Source organism: Fundulus heteroclitus, chromosome 13, assembly GCF_011125445.2.
Source record: "Fundulus heteroclitus isolate FHET01 chromosome 13, MU-UCD_Fhet_4.1, whole genome shotgun sequence".
Taxonomy (NCBI): domain Eukaryota; kingdom Metazoa; phylum Chordata; class Actinopteri; order Cyprinodontiformes; family Fundulidae; genus Fundulus; species Fundulus heteroclitus.
The window spans coordinates 36,870,065-36,892,160 of record NC_046373.1 but is presented as its reverse complement, the minus strand read 5'-3'; the positions used below and the strand labels follow the sequence as shown (position 1 = coordinate 36,892,160).

Below are 22,096 nucleotides of genomic sequence, written 5' to 3'. Positions count from 1 at the left end.
GAATTGAATTGAATTGAATTGAATTGAAAGTAGATTACTTGGTGCAGATCACCATTTTGAGCAGACATTGGTTCTGAAGATGAGCTTTTAACATGCTGATAACATTGCAGAAACCCAACCCATAAACCGTACTTTAATGCTTATTAATTTGTTTTCTCTGTATTTGACAAACCAAGGATGAATCACGTTGCCAAACGAAGGACCTGGAGTTACTAAACAGTTGCTAAACAGTCTCATTCAGGGTATTAAGCTCCTGCCCAGTTACAAGCAAAGTGTAAGACTGGAATGACCTGGAGATTTAAAACCTTTTTCCAGGCTTAAACTGTATGAATATGGATATAAACAGCAAGCAAAAATATTCAAAGAAGTTATTGTTGGTGTGAAAGCTCAGAATTAGATGTGTGTGTGTGAGAGTGAAAAAACGAACAATAAAACCTATGAATTTATTGAAATGTACAATTTTTATTAATTTATGTGTATATGCTTAATACCATGTCTATCTTTGTTTAAGAGGCAAAAAAAATATTGGCATTAAAAAGGTATTTATTTACACATTTATTTACACATTGTGTAAACATCAGGGCATCATGATTAGTCATTTAGCCATTATAGTCCAGAGTTTAACATTTGGCACCAGGATGTTTTCATTCCAATTCTGTAAAGTGCTTGAAAAATAACAAAATAAAAATATTTTTTGTACAAGCATGTATTTTATTAGTGTCATTTATTGCAACATTGCATATTAAAATGCCCAAACAGGCTATTACACTTTCAGAAATAAAAGGACAAAACATGCAATTAATTTGCAATTAATCTCGAGTTAACTATCGACATTATGTGATTAATCGATTCAAATTAAAAATGTTAATCGTTTGACAGCCCTAATATAAATACGTCTTGTGTCCTTCACATTGGTTAATTTGATTTTTTGTTGTCTGTTTTTAAAGAGTATTATTACGTTTTCTGCTCAAAGCGGTTAAAGTAAAGTAATACCCACTCCTGAGTCCAGACAGTAGATGGCGCAAGTTTAAAAACAATAGTCTAACCTACTGGATCTAGCTATTTACCTGAAAGAGCAGCTGCTAGCTAATCATTATTAATCAAACGTTTTATTCATTAATAAAACTTTTGAAATTATCCCCCCTCTGGTATTTTTGCAAATCGCACACTGCCTACGCCCTTGCATCTTTGTTTCACAATCACACCATGATGAGACCACAGATATTTTTAGTTGCTAAAAAAAGCAGAGCGCAGCTATTCTTGCTATTTGGCTCTATTTCTATTCGAACATTTTACATCTGCAGCTATATTGTTTTCTGCACATGTGGCATCTGTGTCCGAAGCGTTTCAGCTGTTCTAATTAATTGTTTCTAAACATGAACTCGGTAGATGCAGTCATGGATTCAGAATGCCTGTCTGAATAGTTGAATCTGAATTGTATGTTTTTTTCCTAATAATGAAACTATTTCTCTTAATCTGAGTTTTAAAAAAGACAAAGTTCAGTATGCATATTCATAAAGAAAATGTGTATGGATTTATTAACTTATTAGCAATTTGTTTGACAGAAGACATGGACTGGTCATAAGCCTGCCATAATATATGGCAGGCTTATGTCTTATATGAGACTGGATATCTAATGGTATATATATATATATATATATATATATATATATATATATATATATATATATATATAAATGCTTCTCCACAACTGGGTATATATCCAAACTGCAAAGTAATACAACAATAAGGAAAGTGTAGTAGTATCAGCCCTTTTTTCAGCAAGCACTGTGCAGCAAAAGGATTTTGTGGGCTACCATGTTTTGCTCTGTTAAGCCAGAGAAAATTTTATTTCAAGAAAGCTAAGTTAGTTTAGTGTTTTTAGGGAAATTATTCCTCACTTTTATCAATATAGCTAGTCTAACTATTGCCATCATGCAGGTTTTACAAATGCACAAGGTTTTATCGCGTGAAAACATTTCAATCTGTTTGTCACTGCTTTTGGATGGGCCTATATTGTAGCTTGTTTGACGAGCTTTAGCTCAAAAATGAGTGAACTATAAGAATCTCACATCTGGACTGTAATGTAAAGCCTGTTGTTCATGCCAGGAATCACAGTCAACACTGGGGGGCTGAGCACCCCTAAAGGTCAGATCCTAGAATCGCCCCAGGTCGGCGGTACTGCGGCTTTTACTGCATCTTTGGATCACTGATGCAGCAAATGAAATGAATCAATTAATGTCTCAGAAAATTAATGAATGAATGCCTCATAGGGCAGTTGATTCATTTGTCTTACTTTTGGTAACGCTAGTTTTGCAAGTGAGTAGTAGTTTGAAGCTTAAATATGTTAGTATTAAAATAGTGCTATTTGCAGCAACCTAGTAGTAGTCAGTGCATCCCTGACTTCATTTCTGCTCTGGGTTTGAATCTGTAGGACAGAGTTCAAATTCATGTCACACAATAGAACACGCCACAGTTTGTGTTCTTCCTTTAGAAGTTAACCCTATGACATTTGAGGTTAATTTGAAGTTATTGAGGTTAAATATGTCATACTAGTAGTAATTGCAAATAGCTTAGCAGGTGATTTTGTTGTACCAGCGCTCCCCAACATCCACAGATTCAAAACTTGCTCTTCTTACCCTTATGGGGTAAAATGGGTAATAATCCTGAAAACAGATAAAGCAGAAAACAAAGCTGGGGACAAATGTGCAAGTAACTTGATAACTATGTGCAATATATGAGTGTGTCCAGTCAAGTTTCTATTTTTGAACAATAACTTTCATGTGGTTCTGGTTGATCTTCATATGTTAGCACAAAGAGATGAACGAAGCAGAGCAAGAATGAGAACAGCACTCAGGTGGAACAAGAACAAGGTAAACAAAAAAAGATTTACTTTGAATTATCATTTCCTGTGAATTATCACCTTACTTTATTTGCTTTAGGCCATATTTACTTTTCTTTGGGTAGAATTTGCTTATATAGTTTTTCTTTATAAATTGATTTTATTTGCTACATTTATGTCTAATAATGACTCTTAAGAGAAACTCTAACTAAAAATGTATTGATCATTCAGATCAGGAAAAATGAAGAAAAACGATAATAACACAGTAACAAAACAGCCAACAGAAGCAGGGACTGGGACACCTTCGTAATGATGAAATATTTTGTAGGCTAAGCCCCTGATGATGAGAATGTCTAGCTCCACCCTCCTGTCACAACAAAAACTATTCATGTTCATGTAACATCCACATTGTATTCTAACAGGATTTAATTATTGTTCCATATTGTACAAACAAGACCGTAATACTGTTTGAACCATAATGCTTTCACGTTAAAACATTATACTTTTTATTTTTAGAACATAGTTTACCTTATAACATCATGAAATTGATGACAGTGCAGATAGGTCTCACGATCCAGCTGTTTGAGTTGAGTTTTAGGGTTTCTTTTATGTCTCTGCTCAGATCCGGCTCATTTCTCTCCTCTGCCTTTCTCAGCCCTTCCCCCTGTTGATAAGCTGTCCTGTTGTCCTTATTCATTGCTGGATTATTCCATTGCCTATGTTCTCTGCCATGTCCTTTGTCTCTGTTTGTCAAATATTCCATGCCCGATCCAGTTCCTATTCTTCCTTCTTGATTTCCCCGTGTAAGACCATTTTTGTACATTTTCCTTATTTTTTTAAACATTAAAAGACTCTGCCTGACTTTAGTTCTGCTCTGTGTATGAGGATTTTTAAAAAACAAAACATGACAATAGGAAGTTGAGAAAACATCTCGTCTTCAGTTAACTGATTATGTTCTATTTCATGCTTGGTTTAATCCATGGAGAGATTTTGCTGTTTCCAGCTTGGAGCACTGAAGGGCAAAAAAGCTTGGTAAACAAGTCTTCAGATTTAAAGGATTAAAGGATTAAAACATAATTGAAACAGAGTTTTTGTGTTTTTGTGTTTTAGAAAAAGAAACCTTTTACTCCTTAAGATTTTATTTCTTGTGTTGTTTTCCTTATATTTGCGACTATGACAGAGGTGCCATTCCATCTTTTTGCCATAACTTCAAACCATTCTAATAATAGCTGACTTTTGTTCCAAGTGGATTGTTATTGCTCTTTCTTTTAGCAAAAAAGCTTTTGCTAATTCATGCTCATGCTTCCTTTTCCTTTCTTCCCTTCAGATGTATGCCCCTTCATATGTAGGCCTCCACACAACTGACCATCCTTTTTCCCTCTGTAATAAATAAAGACAAAGTTTAGTAATACAGTATTTTCCTACTGTCAGTGCTCACTGCAAACAGTAAAACCATAACTCTTATCTTTCTGACAGATTCCAGTTTGTTCATGTTAATAATAAATCTTCTAACTCCAAGGTTATGTGTGTACTCCTTGGTCCAATTCTCTTTACTATGTATATATTCTTGGTCAAATTATCAGACAGCATGGGATTAATTTCCAGTTATACTGATGATACTCAGCTATAATTATCCATAAATCCTGACAAATCCAATCAATTACTTAGACTACAAGCATGTCTTGATGACGTCAAAACCTGGATGACCTTAAATGTTCTACTTTCATATTTGGTCCAGAGTCCTTAAAAACATTTTTTTAATCAATTACTGTTACGAACGGAACTGAGCGGGTGGACTCAGTATTCAGGCTAACAAGCAGAGATTTCGGGTTCAGATGTTTAATTGCTCTCAGACAAGCAAGACAGGAATAAGCAGGCTCAATTGTCAAAATGGCAGTCCAAAAACCGGTACACAAAAAGCAGTCCAAAACAGGCAGAGGTACAGACAGGGATAAAGCAAGCTCGGATAATCCTGGGACAGAATCAAGTCGGTAAAACGGTAAATCAGTCAGACAGGGCAGGAAAAACAGGTTCAGGGATCAGGCTGGCTCAGAATCAAAAAACACTCGGGTTTGCATCTACACGTCAGTCAGAAAAGAAACGCTGGAACAAAAGTCACCAAGTGGCTCGAAAATGATCTGGCTGAGAACTGAAGATGTGCCAGCCGTCCTCCTTGTCCACCTTGAACACCACAGAGAGCTCAAAGGTCGGGGTGACAGCCGGGTCCGGCACGATGCTCCCCACAGACTTCAGGCCATCTTTGCCCTCCACGTAAAGCCTGATGGAAGCGCCTCGGAGCCCGCAGGGCTCGGCGGCGGCGTAGCGCAGGATGTGGTGTCCGACCCGGGTGATCACGTTGCGGGGCAGCAGCAGCTCCTGGCAGCGGAGGACGGACGACTTGGCTTCCGTCAGACAGGACTCCAGCTGCCGGGTCAGGTCCTGATGAAGGAGCCGCTGCTCATCCTCCACACCAGCGTCCACGTTTGTGAAAGGCCAGCCGCCGTCTCTCTCATCGCAGCTCTCAACGCTTCCCCCCCGGGCCGAACTGTAGAAGCGGCCCGGGGCTTTGTGCTGGAAGAAGTACTTTCCTATCATCTCCACCACGCTTTCCTCCTCCGTCAAGACAGACACTCCATGTCCAAAAGGCAAAGCGGCGATATAGACCATCCTGACTGCTGTCTGTGAAGCTCCGGCGTCTCCTCCAGCTGTGTTCTAGGTGTTTTCTCCATGTAGCAAAATGAATGAAGGCCCCAAAAGCAGAAACTTAACTAATAAATCTGATAACATAAACCAAGACAAAACCCAAATCGTGACAATTACTTAATCTGGATGCATTAAATTGGCCTCTGGTAATAAAGTAAAAAAAATAAAAAAAACATAATGATATTTTTGACCAAGACATGTCATTTAAATCCCATATTAAACAGGTTTCCAGAGTTTCCTTTTTTCACCTCAGGAATATCGCCAAAATTAGAAACATTCTGTCCAGGAGTGATGCTGAAAAACTGGTCCATGCATTTGTTACTTCAAGGCTGGACTATTGTAATTCTTTACTATCAGGAAGTCCACAAAATGCAGTTCAAAGCCTTCAGCTGATCCAAAATGCTGCAGCAAGAGTTCTGATGAAAATCAACAAGAGGGATCATATTGACCAAGGTACTTTTTATCAGTTTGATTAAACGGTATAATTCAACATAGAAAAAAACAGAAAAACGGCCGTTTTCCCGTTTTGTGTTTTATGCATATAAAACCAAAATCCATTAAACGGCTTGATTTTGTTTTTTTTTTGTTTTCGCCCCCAAAACGGAAATACCATTCAATTTTCGGTTTCAGAAGTGGGCGTGGCTTTCAAGCCCGCCTTCAAAGTAAAGGCATGGCATGGAGAAACTTTCGTTGTATTTTCTGCCCTCATCGAAACTTCTGTGTTTTAAATTAAAGCAGGTCTAATACATATATAAATATATACATATATTTAGATGTATTTATAATTTTTATAGCTACAGGGTTTACTCGGAATAAAGTCATCTATTGAGTATCAGAGAAATTTACCTGCGACAGGACAGACATGGCAAATTTGACACTCAGGACAGGTATTTTAAATGACCAGCAGATGTCGCTGTTCATTAATGTGACAGTTAATCACCATATCCAGCGTATTTTAACACCTCATAGTCAATTAATGGAACATTTATGAAACGGTGTGTTGTGTGTGGAACTTTATTTTTGTGGGGGAGAATTTTTTTAGATATATATCTGGGAAAACAGCCAATATAAACAGGAGTGAGGTAGAAAAAAATAATAGATCTCTCTCTCTCTCTATCTATATATATATCTATATATCTATATATATATCTATATATATATATATATATATATATATATATATATATATATATATATATATATATATTAGGGCTGGGCAACGATTAAAATATTTAATCGCGATTAATCGCCCTGATTAATCGCGATTAATCGCATTGTATTTACAAACTCCTAGAATGAATTCAAAAGTAGTGTAAAGAGCACTTTTATTTTAATGTTCTGCTGCCATATGAACAAAAGTGTTGTAACATTTGTAGCACTTATCAGTAACACATATTTAGTGTAAAGCTCAACTTAAACATGTAAAACAAAAAATAGCAATAATAATAAATTAAAGCTTATTGCCACTGACAGAGAATTCTCTTTATGAGGAAAAAATCTACCAAAAACAGACAATTTCTGAGGTAACAGCAGGGAGCAGCATTACCATTTTATGTTCAATACCAAAGTTTAACTTGGCAGTGGTTCCAACTAACTTGTTTCTGTCATATTCCATGCTGGAAGAACTTTAAACTGAAATGCTTGCTAACTCGATATGCTTGCGTTGTTTGCGGTTATTTGACATTGACACGCGTTTTTTTGTTGTTGCTTTCTCGCGTGCATATAGTAAATGGCAGGGAAAAACAGGCAAAAACACATGGATACTTTGAAACGAGAAGCGACTTCACTGACGGCGTCTAAGCAGACCCCCCCCCCGCTCCGCTCCGCTCCACACAAAACTTGTTCCGTTCGCCAACTCACCGCCTCGCCTAAGCAAATTCCTGCGGGAAACACCGCCTTCCGCATGTCGGCTTTGTTTTTTTCCGGCCAGCACCTTTCTTACTCTGAATCCGAGGTTTGGCTGACAGCGAGGTTATTGGCGCATTATCGCCACCTACTGTTCTGATTCAAACCCCTACACCGCAGCAACAGACCTTCACAAAATAAAAGCATGTGAGCAACATGCGTTAATGCGCGTTAAAGAAAATATCGCTGTTAATAGTCTAATGAGTTAACGCGAAATTAACGCGTTAACTTGCCCAGCCCTAATATATATATATATATATATATTTCACTTTGAATGTTGAATTCACTGTGCTTTAACACATGTGGAATTATATAATTATCAAAAAAGTGTGAAACTGCAAATATATCTTAAATATATCTTATATTCTAGGTTCTTCAAAGTAGCCACCTTTTGCTCTGATTACTGCTTTGCACACACTCTGCATTCTCTTGATGAGCTTCAAGAGGTACTAGTTTGCCCTTTTGCTTTCACTCTGCGGTCCAGCTCAACCCAAACCATCTCCATTGGGTTGACTTTATTCCGAGTAAACCCTGTAGCTATAAAATTTATAAATACATCTAAATATATGTATATATTTATATATGTATTAGACCTGCTTTAATTTAAAACACAGAAGTTTCGATGAGGGCAGGAAATACAACGAAAGTTTCTCCATGCCATGCCTTTATTTTGAAGGGCACCGGACCGGCGGGCTTAAAAGCCACGCCCACTTCTGAAACCGAAAATTTAATGGTATTTCCGTTTTGGGGGCGAAAACAAAAAAACAAAATCAAGCCGTTTAATGGATTTTGGTTTTATATGCAGAAAACACAAAACGGGAAAACCAATCGTTTCTGTTTTTTCTATGTTGAATTATACCGTTTAATCAAACTGATAAAAAGTACCTTGGTCTCAATGACATTGAAAAAGACATTTGGCACTGTAAAATCTAGCATGAAAAATTAAACAATGACAAATTGAAAATTGAAAAATTAAACATTGAAAAATACACTATTGAAAAGTGAAACATTGACAAGTCAAACATTGTTAGAAAGTAAAAACATGATGAAATTCTGATTTTATGATGCAGCTTTTTTTCAATGAGAGACGTTTTGAGTTTCACTGCAGAGCTTTTTCAGCTATGGTGTCACTACAAGCTGGCACTGTTTTGCCATCGGGGTGGGGCTAAATTGAAGGCCCCTTCACGGGCCTTCTGTTTTTTCGGTACTCCTTGTCATCTACCTACAGTGAACTTATGAAAGGTTCCAGTTCAAGTACTGATGGTCGACCACAAGAAAGGGTATTATCTTCATTAATATTATCTTCATTAGCTTATACACCTAATAATTATAGTGACATCGTAGCTGAAGGAGCTCTGCAGTGACACTGAAAACATCTCTCATTAGAAAAAGCTGCAGCAAAAAATAAGGGTATCATCATAAGTTTTTACCTTTTTTTATTTTACTTATCAGTTTGATTTTTCAGTGCAGTGTTTGACTTTTCAGTGTTTGGCTTTTCAATGTTTGATTTTCCTGAACTATGCTGCTATAAGCTTAGGCTGCTGGAGGACATCAAGATCTACTTTTCTCCCTCTGCTGAGTTCTGCTACTGTTCCCCAATTTTGAGTTGTTTGTTGTTATTTCAACTTTTAATTTTATGTTCTCTCTGTCGTTTTTTTTCTCTTGATGGTAGGTACACCTGGTCTGGCGTTCTGTTAGCTGTGACATTATCCAGGGGTGGCAGATCATCCTCTATTACCATCTAACATAGAAAGGATTCCTTGATCAGTGTGGGCTTATTCTCTAACCCCCTGTAGGTGGAGGCAGATGAGCGTTCACACTGAGCCTGGTTCTGCTGGAGGTTCTCCTTCCTGTTAAACAGGAGTTTCCTCTCCACTGTCGCTTCATGCATGCTCAGTATGAGGGATTGCTGCAAAGCCATCAACAATGCAGACGACTGTCCACTGCAAGTTAACCTTAACCATCAGCTTCAGACTGCAGTTTAAAAGGTGCACGGAAAAAACCTGCGTTGCGACTGAAAAACGGTAGCGCTTTGCTTGCACTTAATGAATGTGTCTGTCATGGTTGAGTTTTGGTTTGGTTTTGTTTTTCTGTTATTTTCATTTTTTCATCTCATGTGGGTTAGGTTTGACTTTATTTATTGTTAGTTTTCATTGTCATCAGTTATTTTCTGTCATTTTCACTTCACCCCCTCAGCAGTCAGTCACACCTGATAACAATTTACTAGTTAATTAGCCAGACCCTTGTTCCACCTGTTAGTGCTCTATTTAAACTTCCCTCTGTCTTCAGTTCAGCACTGGGCCGTCTTCTGTTATCCACCACTTCATGCCAGTCCTCGTTTTTTGCCTTGGAAGATTTGTTTTTTGCTTTCTCGTTCAAGGTTAGTCCTGCCAGTCGCTCTGAAAGACTTTGTACCCTGCTGATTGTTCCTGGAGAAGTTCTGCTCTGTGTCCTGGTGTCTCCAGAGAACTGCTTACCTGACTAGCCACCCTGGATAAGCTCTGCTTTGTGCCCTGGTGTTGCTACGGGGCCTGCTAGCCGAGCAGCACTGAGCTTTCCTAGCCACCTAGCGATTATGGACTCTCACTCCGGGCCGTCAGCTCCTGCCATCATCTGCACCTCTGACCTTCTGCAATCCTGATCCTCCGGCGTCATCACCCACCTTCCAGCATACTTCCTTCAACAAAAACTCTCAGACTTTTAGTCCCGTGTGTGCGTCCTGAGTTCATCAATAAACAAACCCTGACAGTGTCACAGCGAGAAAACAGCTTCTTTAGTTCAGTGGGGAGGAGAAGGATGAAAAACACTGACCACCACTGCGGTGTATGGACATTATTGTCTGTAAAGTGAGATGCTGTACGCGTAGGGATTGGTAATTGTTTTCATGTGCATGAAATGATTCTCTAAGGCATTCTCCCTTTCTGGACTTCTTTAGCCATGTTTGGACTAACCATCCTCCCTATGCATTACCATGTTCACCTGCACAGTTGCTGCCCTGGTGACCCGCATCCAGGCAAGGGAACATTGTGTCCATTTGTGGGGAAGCTTAAGTATCTTGGGGTCTTGTTCACGAATGAGGGGAAGATGGAGCGGGAGATCGACAGGCGGATTGGTGCAGCGTCTGCTGTGAAGCGGGCGCTGTACCGATCCGTTGTGGTGAAGAGAGAGCTGAGCCAAAAGGCCAAGCTCTCGATTTACCGGTCGATCTACGTTCCTACCCTCATCTATGATCGCGAGCTTTGGGTCGTGACCGAAAGAACGAGATCCCGGATACAAGCGGCTGAAATGAGTTTTCTCCGTAGTGTGTCTGGGCTCTCCCTTAGAGATAGGGTGAGGAGCTCAGTCATCCGGGGAGGACTCAGAGTAGAGCCGCTGCTCCTCCACGTCCAGAGGAGCCAGTTGAGTTGGCTCGGTATTTGTATTGCACTGGATACACTGACAATGCAGGATGCTAATGTGCTTGTTAATGTGTTTTTCTGCTGTCACATTTTCAGATGTTTTGCTCAAGTTTCCTGTATATCATCAAGCTCTGCTGCAGACTGCTAATGACTCTGAGTGTGTAGAACTTGGAAAACATCAAAAATTTGCAGGACAGTGAGACTTTGGCTTCCCCCTCTGTTTGCTTCTCTCTTCCTACTCTGGGTGTCCCTCCTCCCTGCTCTGCTGGTGTCTACCTCCCTGTGTTATCGCTGTCAGGTTCTCCTGTGCATCAAGAGAATAGTAAAGCTTTTATTTTTAATTTACATTTCTTACTTGTTTATTTAAAATATAGTTAGTTTCAAGTCTTTTAAGGCTTTCAGGTTGTCAGAGGTGTAGTAACTTCAAATGAAGACCAAAACGTTAACTAGATAATAATTGATGCTGTTGAGAAGCTTTAAGTTTGCATCCTAATAAAAGCTTTATTTTTATTCTTGATTGTAGTTTGTTATGACACTACTCCTTTTCCTCTGGGTACAATCTGGTCAGTTTGCTGCTTTTATCTGAATGTTATCAGCAAAAACAGCATAAAATATTCTGAAACATTCCAGTAGCCTTAAAGCACCCTGATTATTTGCAGCCATATCTCCAATATGGCTGCAAATTCCGGACACTTTGAATGTAATGCTGTAACTGAAACCACTCTGTATTAAGAGCCTTGCTTGGAGGTGGGATTTATTTCTGGAGTTTTAAAATGTTTATTTACTTCCTCTTTTAGGGAGACCAAAATTAAATTTTTTTTATTTTTACCTTATTCAATTCAATTCATTTTTATTTATATAGCGCCAAATCATGAAACATGTCATCTCAAGGCACTTTACAAAATCAAGTTCAATCATATTATACAGATTGGATCAGATTATACAGATTGGTCAAAAATGTCCTATATAAGGAAACCAGTTGATTGCATCAAAGTCCCGACAAGCAGCATTCACTCCTGGGGAACCGTAGAGCCACAGGGAGAGTCGTCTGCATTGTACATGGCTTTGCAGCAATCCCTCATACTGAGCAAGCATGAAGCGACAGTGGGAAGAAAAACTCCCCATTAACGGGAAGGAAAACCTCCGGCAGAACCAGAACCGGGCTCAGTATGAACGGTCATCTGCCTTATGACAAGTCCTGACTGAGAATTTCCATTTTTTTGCTTTTTTCACCCTTTTCCCAAATGATCTCTGCACACAATTATTGACGTATTAAAAAAACAGCCATGCTTTCAATAGACCTTTTTCACGACAACCGGAAGCTGCGTCTGAAAGGGCTGGAGCGCTTCCTGTTTTACTCTGAAAAATGTCTCTCCTCCGGTGCTTTTCGTCATCCTTACTTAGTTTGCCAACACTTTCTTTCGCGGATGCGGAGGAAATCGCTGCGGCGAATTCCCCCACCAACAAATCTGTGAAAGGATACAAGTTCTTCCATGAAGAATATATCCACAGTTATCAAGGTAAGAAAAGACGTAGCTTAGCGAGCTAACCGCTAGCTGCAAGATATGAGCTACACAAACATCGTAATGAAGCCTAACTTAGTATCTAAATGATGTGGAATATTGGAGACGGACATAGTTTAAACTTTTCAGTTATATTTTGACATTCTGAAATTTATTTGCCACTACAGTTTGTGAAAAACAGGATGCTAGAATGTTATGTTAGTTCTAAGATTCTAGATGATGCTTGATGTTGAAACTATGCTTTACTTCTGCATGCCTGTAGTGTCAAATATTGTCGAGGGACAGGTAGTTGTCAGAGCTAGATGCTTCAGATCCATGAAGAAAAATGAGGAACCACACAAGCTGCAGGTTTAAAACAGTCAGAAAGCCGGTTGGCTCTTGTTCGTTGGTTCGTGTTCCTGTTCATGTTTGACGGCTGAAGAACTTTCACGTACGACTTCTGGACTACTTAGAGCTTATTCTAACATTTTCCTGTTCAGTTGTTACCATTTGTTTTATGTTTCTGTTGCGGTTGCAACATAATCTGTGTTTTCTTTCTGCTGTTGTTGAACCTTACCTTCAAACTAGAATATATTACGTGTTTAAAGCTAAACATGCTAAATGTATTGATGTACAAATTTGTTGCTAAAACACTTCTCTGTTTTAGATATCACTGGGTGTTGGAAAAGAAAAGGCAGAATTGTTGGATTATTCCTGTAGCTGTGCAGCTGGTAAATGTTTTTGCAATCATGTAGTTGCACTTCTTTACCAGACTGCACACTACTCCCAACTCCAGCTGCCAAATGTTCCTGCTGCACTGGCCTGCACTAGTGAGTTACAAAGATGGCACAGACCAAGAACACAGGTAAATGAAAAAAGAGTGGAACACATTGTCCTATGGTACGTCATATCCTACAATATGCTAAATATATTACATAAACTAAATTAAATATACAGATTTTTATATATATATATATATATATATATATATATATATACTTAAAATAACAGTACTATAGTTATGTAAACAATTTATTTCTCCTTTGATTTTGTCGCGCAGCCATTTCTGTTTCTTTACCACCTGTATTTTATAAGTACCATATAAAATTTGTTGTGCTATTAATATTACTTGTGTCAAATATAATTTATCATAGTTTTTTGGACATTTTTTTTAGGTAGTGAAAAAAATACTGGCCCAACTGCTATCATTTAGTTTTATTTGCAAGTTGGGTAAAAGTCTAAACTGCCAAATCAGTCCCATTATGTCATAACAAATTGCTCACCCATCCCTTTATTTCTTCTTTAATTTGACATATCTTGTTGTCTATTTCTTGTAAGGGGATACATCCTGAACCTGTCAGCGACATGGTGGTGCAGAAGCCCAAAACTATGGAGATTTAGTTTTTTGTACCTATGTTTCCTTTGTCAAAAGTTAGTATGATTATTATTATTTTGTTTCTGATGTTTGTAGGACCGCTTCCAGATCCCGATATTCTGGCATCAGGAGAAAAACTACGGCAGCTGGAGTCCCCACCACTTATCACTCTTGTCCTAGATGGTCTTTCTAATTTGGAGCTGGTTCCATCCAAATTTGGGCCTGTGCCACAGGGCTCACCTATGTCTTATCAGTGCCCACCTGAGAAGTCCTCTGGTAGTATTATTCTGCACCACATGGCTCCAGACTTCCCTTCTCGTCCTTTGATGCTGCATAGTTTTCCGAATATGTGTTTTGTGCCCACACTCGGTCAACTTATGCATCTTCAGTCTCTGCAAGTGTCCCTGGAAATGTCTTATGAAATAGAGGCCAGAACAAGAGAGCAGTCCAAATGTCCTGCATGGGTACATCTTCGACAGCCAAGACTTACTGCTAGCCGTTTCCGTGATGCTTGCAGAGGAAGTGCAGAGGAGGAGTCTGCTGCCACGGCACTGGCATCTCGGATGATCAGGGGGTCAACTAGACAAACTGCAACCATGAAGCGTGGTCTGCAGATGGAGTCTGAGGTGCCGTCAAACTATGCTGAGATGTTCAAGGTCAATGTGCTACCTGTGGGATTCATTGTTCGCCCTGACACCTCATATATTGGTGCAACTCCAGATGGCAAGGTGTATGATCCGTCAGAATCACCCCCGTTTGGACTGGTTGAGGTAAAAAGCAGCACAAAGAATGATGTGTGTCAGGTTGCTCACCTCAAGGTTCAAGATGGCCATGCTATCTTGAGGCGTTCACATGCATATTACTGGCAGGTACAGGGTCAGCTGGCAAGTCACCGGATTAGAATGGTGCGACTTTGTCACGGACACGCTAACAACAATAACTGTTGAGCGGATGTGGCGTGATGAGTCTTCCATTGATCAAATGAAATCTAAACTAGACTTATTTTACTTTAACACCTTCATTGATGTGTTCATGACAATGACCCTTTTGTTCCTTTGCATTTCAAATACTTAATCTCAGGGTGTGTGAATCACTGTAAATATATGGTATTAATGACACATCAACAGATGTGCAAATTCCTTTAAAAGGCAGTTGCATAATTTAAAAAAAATTTGTTTTAACTGCAGTTGTCTTGTAACCTTTGTTTTAAAGTTGCTTCTTCTTAAGGTTGTCTTAAGTATTTGCAACTATTGTTGTTTAGATTTGATCAATATTAATTTGCAGGATAATTTAAATCAGTATGGTGTACAATTATAAGATATGAAATAGTTAAGGGTTTTTTGTTTTTAGATATTGTAAATTGTACTTGATTTGTTTTCCTTGCAATTCCACTTAAACAAGAAAATACCAAAAAAAGTACAGTATGCTGCTCAAGTGTGTTTTATTGAATATCTTTTTTTAGTCTTGTCATTTAAATAACTTTTTACATAGCACTACAACAATTAATATACAGAAATAATTTAGTCAGCAACACAAAATGTGCCTTGATAATTAGCCAAAACACAACAGTTGTGTCAGATTTGATTGACAGTTCCTATTAAAGTGAGAGGCACCGGAGAATTCCAGATGTGGTAGCACGTTACTCTAGCGATTGCTCGCTCTACAATGATCCGCAGGCGAGCAATGGTCTGGGTCTCCTCTGTCTCTTTCTTTCTGAACTGGCCAGGATGCCTGAATGGTGGAATGATGAGTTTGGCTCCAACTTCTTGAAGGAGGTCTTCAATGAGGAATCCTTTATCTGCCATGACTTCATCTCCCAGCTCAAGCAGAGGAAGGATTCCACTGACCTTTGTTATTTCTTTGTCTGAGATGCAGCCTTTGTACAATGGTCAAATAAATGTCACCAACCCACAGGGAGCAACTCTGATCAGCCCTTTCAGAGTGGTGTGGTTCTTGTAGGCTGAGAACGTTTCAGACTGTAAGGTGAGGGATGATGGCGTCTCCAGAGCAACTTCTGTGCAGTCCAAGATGACACGGACATTTGGAGAGAACTTCAGAAATCTCTGAGGCATACTGGCTTTTACCTTCTCACGACTAATCCACAGGTTGATGGAAGAGAACACAGTGAAGAGGCAGTTGGCCCAAGTGATGGTCACTCGGCTGACAGTAGCTATGCTGACTTGAAACATGTCAGCAATGAGCTGCTCCTTCATGCCCACTGCTACCCTGAATGAGTACATCAGGAACTCATCGATCAGAGGCATGCAGCGGGCAGGGCTGGCTTCAGCACAGGCTTCCTCTCCAAGCTTCTGTGCTCTGGTCCAGTACACCAGGCGTGATGCAGAGGGTGCAATGGACTCCCAGAAGATCCGGAACACACAATCAGATGGAAATTTGGTGTAGAATCGGATCTGGTCATCAGAGGCACAGTAGCGGCTAAAAAGTGTGGTAGACAAATCCACTTTTTGAAGTCTGGCCTCCAACTCCTTGATGTAATCCAGAGCTTCATCAAGTGCAGCTGTAAAACCGTAAAATAAAATAAAAAATGCGGTTGGCGAGAAGTTTTAATTATATAAATTTAACATTACTTATGTGAAGATCAATACATGTGAGTTGGAGCATGTATGTATATACATAATCTCCACAAAAAATGCTACATAACTACCACATTTTTGTGGTAGTTATTTAGCACAAAATACATAACTACCACATAGTCAATTAGCAATTATTTAATTATGTAAACATAATAATAAAATTATAGTAATAGTTATATTTGACTGAAATTATCTTACATGCCAAATGTATACAACGTAGTATCTTAATTTGATGTTTACCTGCGGGTGGATGTGCCACATAATCATGGTCCACAGTAGCATTTTCAGCCTGGCTAGCTTTCTGAGAGAGGACAAACTGGCGTTTCTTAGCCCTCTCGAAAGCAGACTCTCTTGTTGCTGGTGCAGTAAAGTTATTCCAGGTGAAAAGGGAAGGAACAGCTCCACTTTTAAGGCGGCTGGTGGGGGATTCGCTAACAAAATCCTCCAGTGTGAAGTGTCGGCTACATACAAAAGTGCTCCCTGTCTTTATGCAAAAGTTGGGACCTTCATCTCTTCGGATCGCGTGGATCCACTCCCTCCATTGGTCCGGGTCCGTCGGGAATGCATAATAGGACAGATATGGCTGTTTTCTTGCCCCACATGAACAACCAGGTACAGAACAAAAACAACTGCACCGAGACTGAGCCATTTTCTTAGACTTTTATGCTAACGCTATAGCCATCGGAAGTTGTCAAACCCCACATCCGCTTTAAAACCCGGAAGTGTGAAAAAGGTCTATTAGGCTGTGTGTATGATTTGGGGTGGGCTCAGCGCCACAGATGTATGTATGTATGAATGAATGAACCTACAAATTAAATAGACAAACATACTATGTCTGACGAATCTATGATCTCTGATACAGCAATAAAATATAGTTGATAATTAGTGAAATTTTATGAATTTATAACACATAACTTTAAATTAATGGTAATGTCTTCTCCACGGCTGGTCCAGTAATTTGGATCCATTTTGTTTGATATTTGACTGTGTTGTATAGGCAAATAAAAGAGCAATTGTTTATCCATATATATCCATACATCATGAGGAATCCAAACAATGACTTTGACTACAGGCATGTCTTGATGACATCAAATCCCATATTAAACAGGTTTCTAGGGTTTCCTATTTTTGCCTCTGGAATATTGCTAAAGTTAGAAATATTTTGTCCAGGAGTGACACTGAAAAACTAGACCATTTGTTACTTCAGAGCTGGACTATTGTAATTCTTTACTATCAGGAAGTCCACAAAATGCAGTTCAAAGCCTTCAGCTGATCCAAAATGCTGCAGCAAGAGTTCTGATGAAAATCAACCAGAGGGATCATATTTCTCCAATTTTAGCTTCCCTTCATTGGCTTCCTGTTAAATCAAGAATAGAATTTAAAATTCTCCTTCTAACATATAAAGCCCTTAATAATCAAGCTCCATCATATATCAGAGCTCTGATTACCCCGTATGTTCCTAACAGAGCACTTCGCTCTCAGACTGCAGGTCTGCTGGTGGTTCCTAGAGTCTCTAAAAGTAGAATGGGAGGCAGATCCTTTAGCTATCAGGCTCCTCTCCTGTGGAACCAACTCCCAGTTTTGGTCCGTGAGGCAGACACCCCGTCTACTTTTAAGACTAATCTTAAAACTTTCCTTTTTGACAAGGCTTATAACTAGAGTGGCTCATGTTACCCTGAGCTACCTTTATAGTTTTACTGCTATAGGCTTAGGCTGCTGGAGGACATCAGGGTCTAATTTTCTCACAGTGCTGAGTTATCCTACTGTTCTCCAATTTGCATTGGTTGTTGTCCTTTTTGTTCTCTCTCTTTTTTCTTCATAGTAGGTACACCTGGTCTGGTGTTCTGTTAGCTGTGACACCATCCAGGGGAGGCAGATCATCTGTTATTACCATATAACATAGAAAGTACTCCTGGGTCAATGTGAGCTTCTGAGCTTTCTGTGTCTCTGCTCTGTCTTCTCTAACCCCCAGTGGGTCGAGGCAGATGAGCGTTCACACTGAGCCTGGTTCTGGTTCTGCTGGAGGTTCTCCTCCCTGTTAAAGAGGAGTTTTCCTCTCCACTGTCGCTTCATGCATGCTCAGTATGAGGGATTGCTGCAAAGCCATCAACAATGCAGACGACTGTCCACTGTGGCTCTACGCTCTTTCAGGAGGAGTGAATGCTGCTTGGAGAGACTTGATGCAACCTGCTGGAGTTCCTTAGAGAGGAAACGTTTTGACCAATCTGTATCATTTGATTGAATTTGACTTTGTAAAGTGCCTTGAGATGACATGTGTTGTGAATTGGCGCTATATAAATAAAATTGAATTGAATTGAATTTAGGCTTGTTCATTCATGAACAAGCCTATTTTGATCAACATAAATCAAATTTATGTTCAAATGATTTTATTCAAAAATTGTATGAACCAGTAAAGTTATTCAAGATGAGAAAAATAAAGGTTCTGTGGTGAAATTGGGTCAAGTCCTGGTCCTCAGAGTTCAGCCTTCAGGAGCTTCTTCGCTTTCTGCATGTTGCTTATTACTGAGGAAGAAACAAGACGCAATGAGTTTCTCCATTTCAGCTGAATACACCCAGTACACACAAAATACACTCACAGAATACACACGTAAGCACTTACACAGGTTGATGTCTGCTGTTTCATAGGCATACATGCGGTTGGAGTAGCGGCCATTGATGTCAGCCCTTACAGTCATTGAGGGGTCTGTGAAGAGATGAGTTCTGCGTAAATGGAACTAATCAAGAACTGTAATCCTTTACTTTATTATCTGTAGCAATTTGGCAGGTTGGTTTATGGCAGGGGTCATCAACTCCTGGCCCTGATGTGTCCCTGCTCCAACACACCTGAGTCAAATAATCAGGTCATCAGCAGGACTCTGGGGAACTTGACTGCCGACTGAGGAGCTATTTCAGCCCTTTGACTCAGGTGTGTTGGAGCAGAGACACATCTAAAAGTTACAGAACACCGAAGCTCAAGGACCAGAGCTTGACATGTGCTTCATGGTGTTTCTTAATGCTGACACTATTTGTACATATTTTCTATGCGCTAATAGAAAATAAATCAAAAGAAGGAAAACAGCTTCAAGACTTTGTGTATTTAAGAGATTGATTATAGCAACAGTTTACCGCAACTTGTAGTGTTTTGTTAATGGAGCCTAAATTAGTTTTATAGGACAGCATCCCAGTTTATAAGTAATGTAAAATGAAAGTAATGCAGAACATGGTGTGCCTGTCCTCTGTCTTAGCTGGGATTTAATTGAATGTAAATATTGGGCATAAAACTACAAAAAAGCTATACAATAATGTTACTTGGTTTAAAGTCTTTTTTAGTAGTTGAAGTGAAGCATAAAAGAGAAACAGAGTTTAGGGTTGATGGTAAAAATATTTTGCTGAAGGAGATAATGAAAAAAACATTAGCTGAATTTTTGCTCATTTTTGTCTGATAGAAGTTTACGTCAGAGAAAGTGTTCACTATGGTTCAAATAAATGTGCTTCTTTCTTCATCGACATAAATGATTGTTTTGACTTTTACATTTTAAAAAAGGAAACTGATATGAAGTTGATTGTATTATATCCTGATCAAATTATAATATGATATTTCTATGTTACCGCATCTTTCCAGCCCTTTAGTCCACTTATGAAGAAACTATTTCTTTTGAATCCTGCACCTTTTAGCAACTGTATGTTTAGAATCAGAACAGAAAATGTGGAACAGGAGAGAGGCTTACTTTTGCTCTTACTATTGTCACTTACAGGCCCCAGTAGATTTGTTATATTTTCCCAGTTTATTGATCAATATCTTTTTTCTGATTACATATAGAATTTGACCGACTGTATAAATGAGAATCAATGTGCTGATCTGAAGGACCTTTTAGAAATGAATGCTTTGATTTTCACTGAGCTGAAGGAACAGATATTTGTGAGCTTCCAGCTAAGAGCTCACGGAAGTGGTTCCTCGTTGCTGGCAGGCATATTACCGTTAAATGACTCCACCTCACGTCTTTCTGGGTGTATAAGTGATCAGCTGTAGCCTACAAGCAGCATTCAGGTTTTCCTACTGACTTCAGCCTGGGCTATGCTGCTCTGCTTCTAGCTGCTAGATGGAGCAGGCAGTGATTATATGGAATACAACAGAAACAAATCTAAGTGAAATCTAATGTCATTTTGGGGTTTAATGCATTATTTTAACAGACATGTACTTCTCAACGTCTTCTGTTATGAGATCCAGGGCTGTTCAGAAAAGTGAAGGAAACACTGCTTATATTCATCCATGCATGTCCTCTTCCTAAAATCTACAATTCCCACATGAACACACTATTTTGGATTATTAAACTAATTAGCTGTTTCTTTAGAGAATTATATTGTTAACAAATATATAACGCTTTGGTTTTCAGTGTACTAAAACCAAAGGATGTAGATAACACAGTAAAACCTCCGTTGTTTAGTAAAGAATCCTGATGAAATGTACTTACCAACAAAAAGGATCCGTGGAACATATTGTCCATCAGGAGACAGATGTTTGTCTGTGGTTTCATACTGGAGGGCAGAAAAAAAAAAGTGTCTTTTCAGGACCCCAAAGCTGATCTGGTTATCTGAACATCAGCTTTTGTTTAGCTAAAATATTTATGGCTGCATCTATATCTGATGCTCTCTAACCTGGTTTGATAAATTTGCAACCTACCACTAGATTGAGAACGATGAAATCCTCATCAAGCGTTTTCTGGAGCTCGTTGTTTTCAGAGAAGACCTTCTTCAGAGCTGCAACAGGACATGGTTTTAAGAGGATCAGGAGCAGAACAGAAGCATGATGCACACTGGAGCAATACATTAATGATGTTAAAAGAAATAGCCCATGCTTACCCTGGCTGTGTGGACAGTCCTCCAGGTGAAACAGAACCATCAGCGGCTTGTTCCTGAGAACCAGCACGTTTCATTTATAGCTCTGTTTAAGAAGCTCTGTGGTCATTAAAGCAGTTGAACTGTTTCCTACCTTGACCTTGACCAGTAGAGAGCCTCTTCATATGTCTGAGCCCAGATCAGCTGGTCACCCCATCCTGAAAACGCAACGTAACAACATTTAAATCTCACCTGTCAGCTTCCATATTCATTCAGCTGATCGTTACACACCTCTTGACAGAGTCTGTGGGATCCTCTTGCCAGTCTTTGGGATGTATTTGGCAATGGTGGAGGAAATAACCACCAACACCAAAACCACAGAAAGCACAGCCTTCACCATCCTTGAGGAGTAAGTTAAACTTAAAGAGACAATACAAGGACTCATGAAAACAATGGTAAAAAATCTCCATCCCTTATTCTATTGGTCTTTAAGTTCTCTCTCATAATATTTGAGCAATCAGACTCTAGAGTGTTTCTGAGCTCTGAATGGGAGAGAATCAGTGAAGGACTTCTGGGGTTCTGAATGAATACAATATTGTTGTGCTGTTACCATAGTTATGAAAGGAGTCACTGATCCAGTGAGGCTAATAACCATAAACCATTTTCCCAGAAATTCTGTCCTTTATTATTTTCAACTATAGAGACTCTACCTCCAAACTATTCTCTTATGTAGGAAGTTGTGTTCTCCGGTAAAAAAAAAGAAAAAAGAATCCGGTCAGAAGTACCACATTTCTGTTGTCAAAGACTGACTTTCAGAAAAAATTCTTAAAGGAAAATTCTCCATAAAGGCTTACCTTCCTTGTTTGTGAAGTGTCGGATCGAAGCTGAGGGATCTCCTGCAGGCTAAAGCCCTCCTGTTCCCTTTTTAAGCACCTGTTGGC

The 22,096-nt window shown here is 39.2% G+C and overlaps 3 protein-coding genes and 1 long non-coding RNA gene across 6 annotated transcripts; 1 reads left to right on the top strand and 3 right to left on the bottom strand.

Annotated features, from left to right (window-relative positions):
- Positions 1 to 4,942: 4,942 nt before the first annotated feature.
- On the bottom strand, positions 4,943 to 5,604 carry LOC118565365 (DNA damage-inducible transcript 4-like protein). The gene has a single exon (XM_036145653.1). It carries the CDS (start codon positions 5,507 to 5,509, stop codon positions 4,958 to 4,960), a length of 552 nt encoding a protein of 183 aa, XP_036001546.1. The 5' UTR covers positions 5,510 to 5,604; the 3' UTR covers positions 4,943 to 4,957.
- Positions 5,605 to 12,104: 6,500 nt separating this feature from the next.
- On the top strand, positions 12,105 to 13,730 carry LOC118565364. 2 transcript variants are annotated; one of them, XR_004932344.1, is made up of 3 exons: positions 12,105 to 12,368; positions 13,018 to 13,215; positions 13,689 to 13,730. It is a non-coding gene; the product is annotated as an uncharacterized LOC118565364 (long non-coding RNA). The 2 variants fall into 2 exon arrangements; XR_004932345.1 differs by lacking the exon at positions 12,105 to 12,368 and adding an exon at positions 12,762 to 12,801.
- Positions 13,731 to 15,149: 1,419 nt separating this feature from the next.
- Positions 15,150 to 17,575, bottom strand: LOC118565363. The gene is made up of 2 exons (XM_036145652.1): positions 16,560 to 17,575; positions 15,150 to 16,243 (listed from the first exon to the last, which is right to left on the bottom strand). Exons 1-2 carry the CDS (start codon positions 16,966 to 16,968, stop codon positions 15,615 to 15,617), a joined length of 1,038 nt encoding a protein of 345 aa, XP_036001545.1. The 5' UTR covers positions 16,969 to 17,575; the 3' UTR covers positions 15,150 to 15,614.
- Positions 17,576 to 18,689: 1,114 nt separating this feature from the next.
- On the bottom strand, positions 18,690 to 22,096 carry agr2 (anterior gradient 2). 2 transcript variants are annotated; one of them, XM_012853696.3, is made up of 8 exons: positions 22,010 to 22,096; positions 21,447 to 21,574; positions 21,310 to 21,373; positions 21,180 to 21,232; positions 21,001 to 21,077; positions 20,792 to 20,855; positions 18,940 to 19,023; positions 18,690 to 18,842 (listed from the first exon to the last, which is right to left on the bottom strand). In XM_012853696.3, exons 2-8 carry the CDS (start codon positions 21,553 to 21,555, stop codon positions 18,793 to 18,795), a joined length of 501 nt encoding a protein of 166 aa, XP_012709150.1. In that variant the 5' UTR covers positions 21,556 to 21,574; positions 22,010 to 22,096; the 3' UTR covers positions 18,690 to 18,792. The 2 variants fall into 2 exon arrangements, with proteins under 2 accessions (XP_012709150.1, XP_021166885.1); XM_021311210.2 differs by having other exon boundaries at positions 21,447 to 21,556; positions 22,010 to 22,057.

Excerpts from the sequence above, each read along its gene's own strand:
- agr2 (XM_012853696.3), bottom strand. The coding sequence starts at position 21,555 with ATGGTGAAGGCTGTGCTTTCTGTGGTTTTGGTGTTGGTGGTTATTTCC. Across the intron at positions 21,374-21,446 it reads CCCACAGACTCTGTCAAGAG|GATGGGGTGACCAGCTGATC; the intron begins GTGTGTAACGAT and ends TTGCGTTTTCAG. Across the intron at positions 21,078-21,179 it reads GGACTGTCCACACAGCCAGG|CTCTGAAGAAGGTCTTCTCT; the intron begins GTAAGCATGGGC and ends GTCCTGTTGCAG.
- LOC118565363 (XM_036145652.1), bottom strand. The coding sequence starts at position 16,968 with ATGGCTCAGTCTCGGTGCAGTTGTTTTTGTTCTGTACCTGGTTGTTCA. Across the intron at positions 16,244-16,559 it reads TGTGGCACATCCACCCGCAG|CTGCACTTGATGAAGCTCTG; the intron begins GTAAACATCAAA and ends ACGGTTTTACAG.
- LOC118565365 (XM_036145653.1), bottom strand. The coding sequence starts at position 5,509 with ATGGTCTATATCGCCGCTTTGCCTTTTGGACATGGAGTGTCTGTCTTG.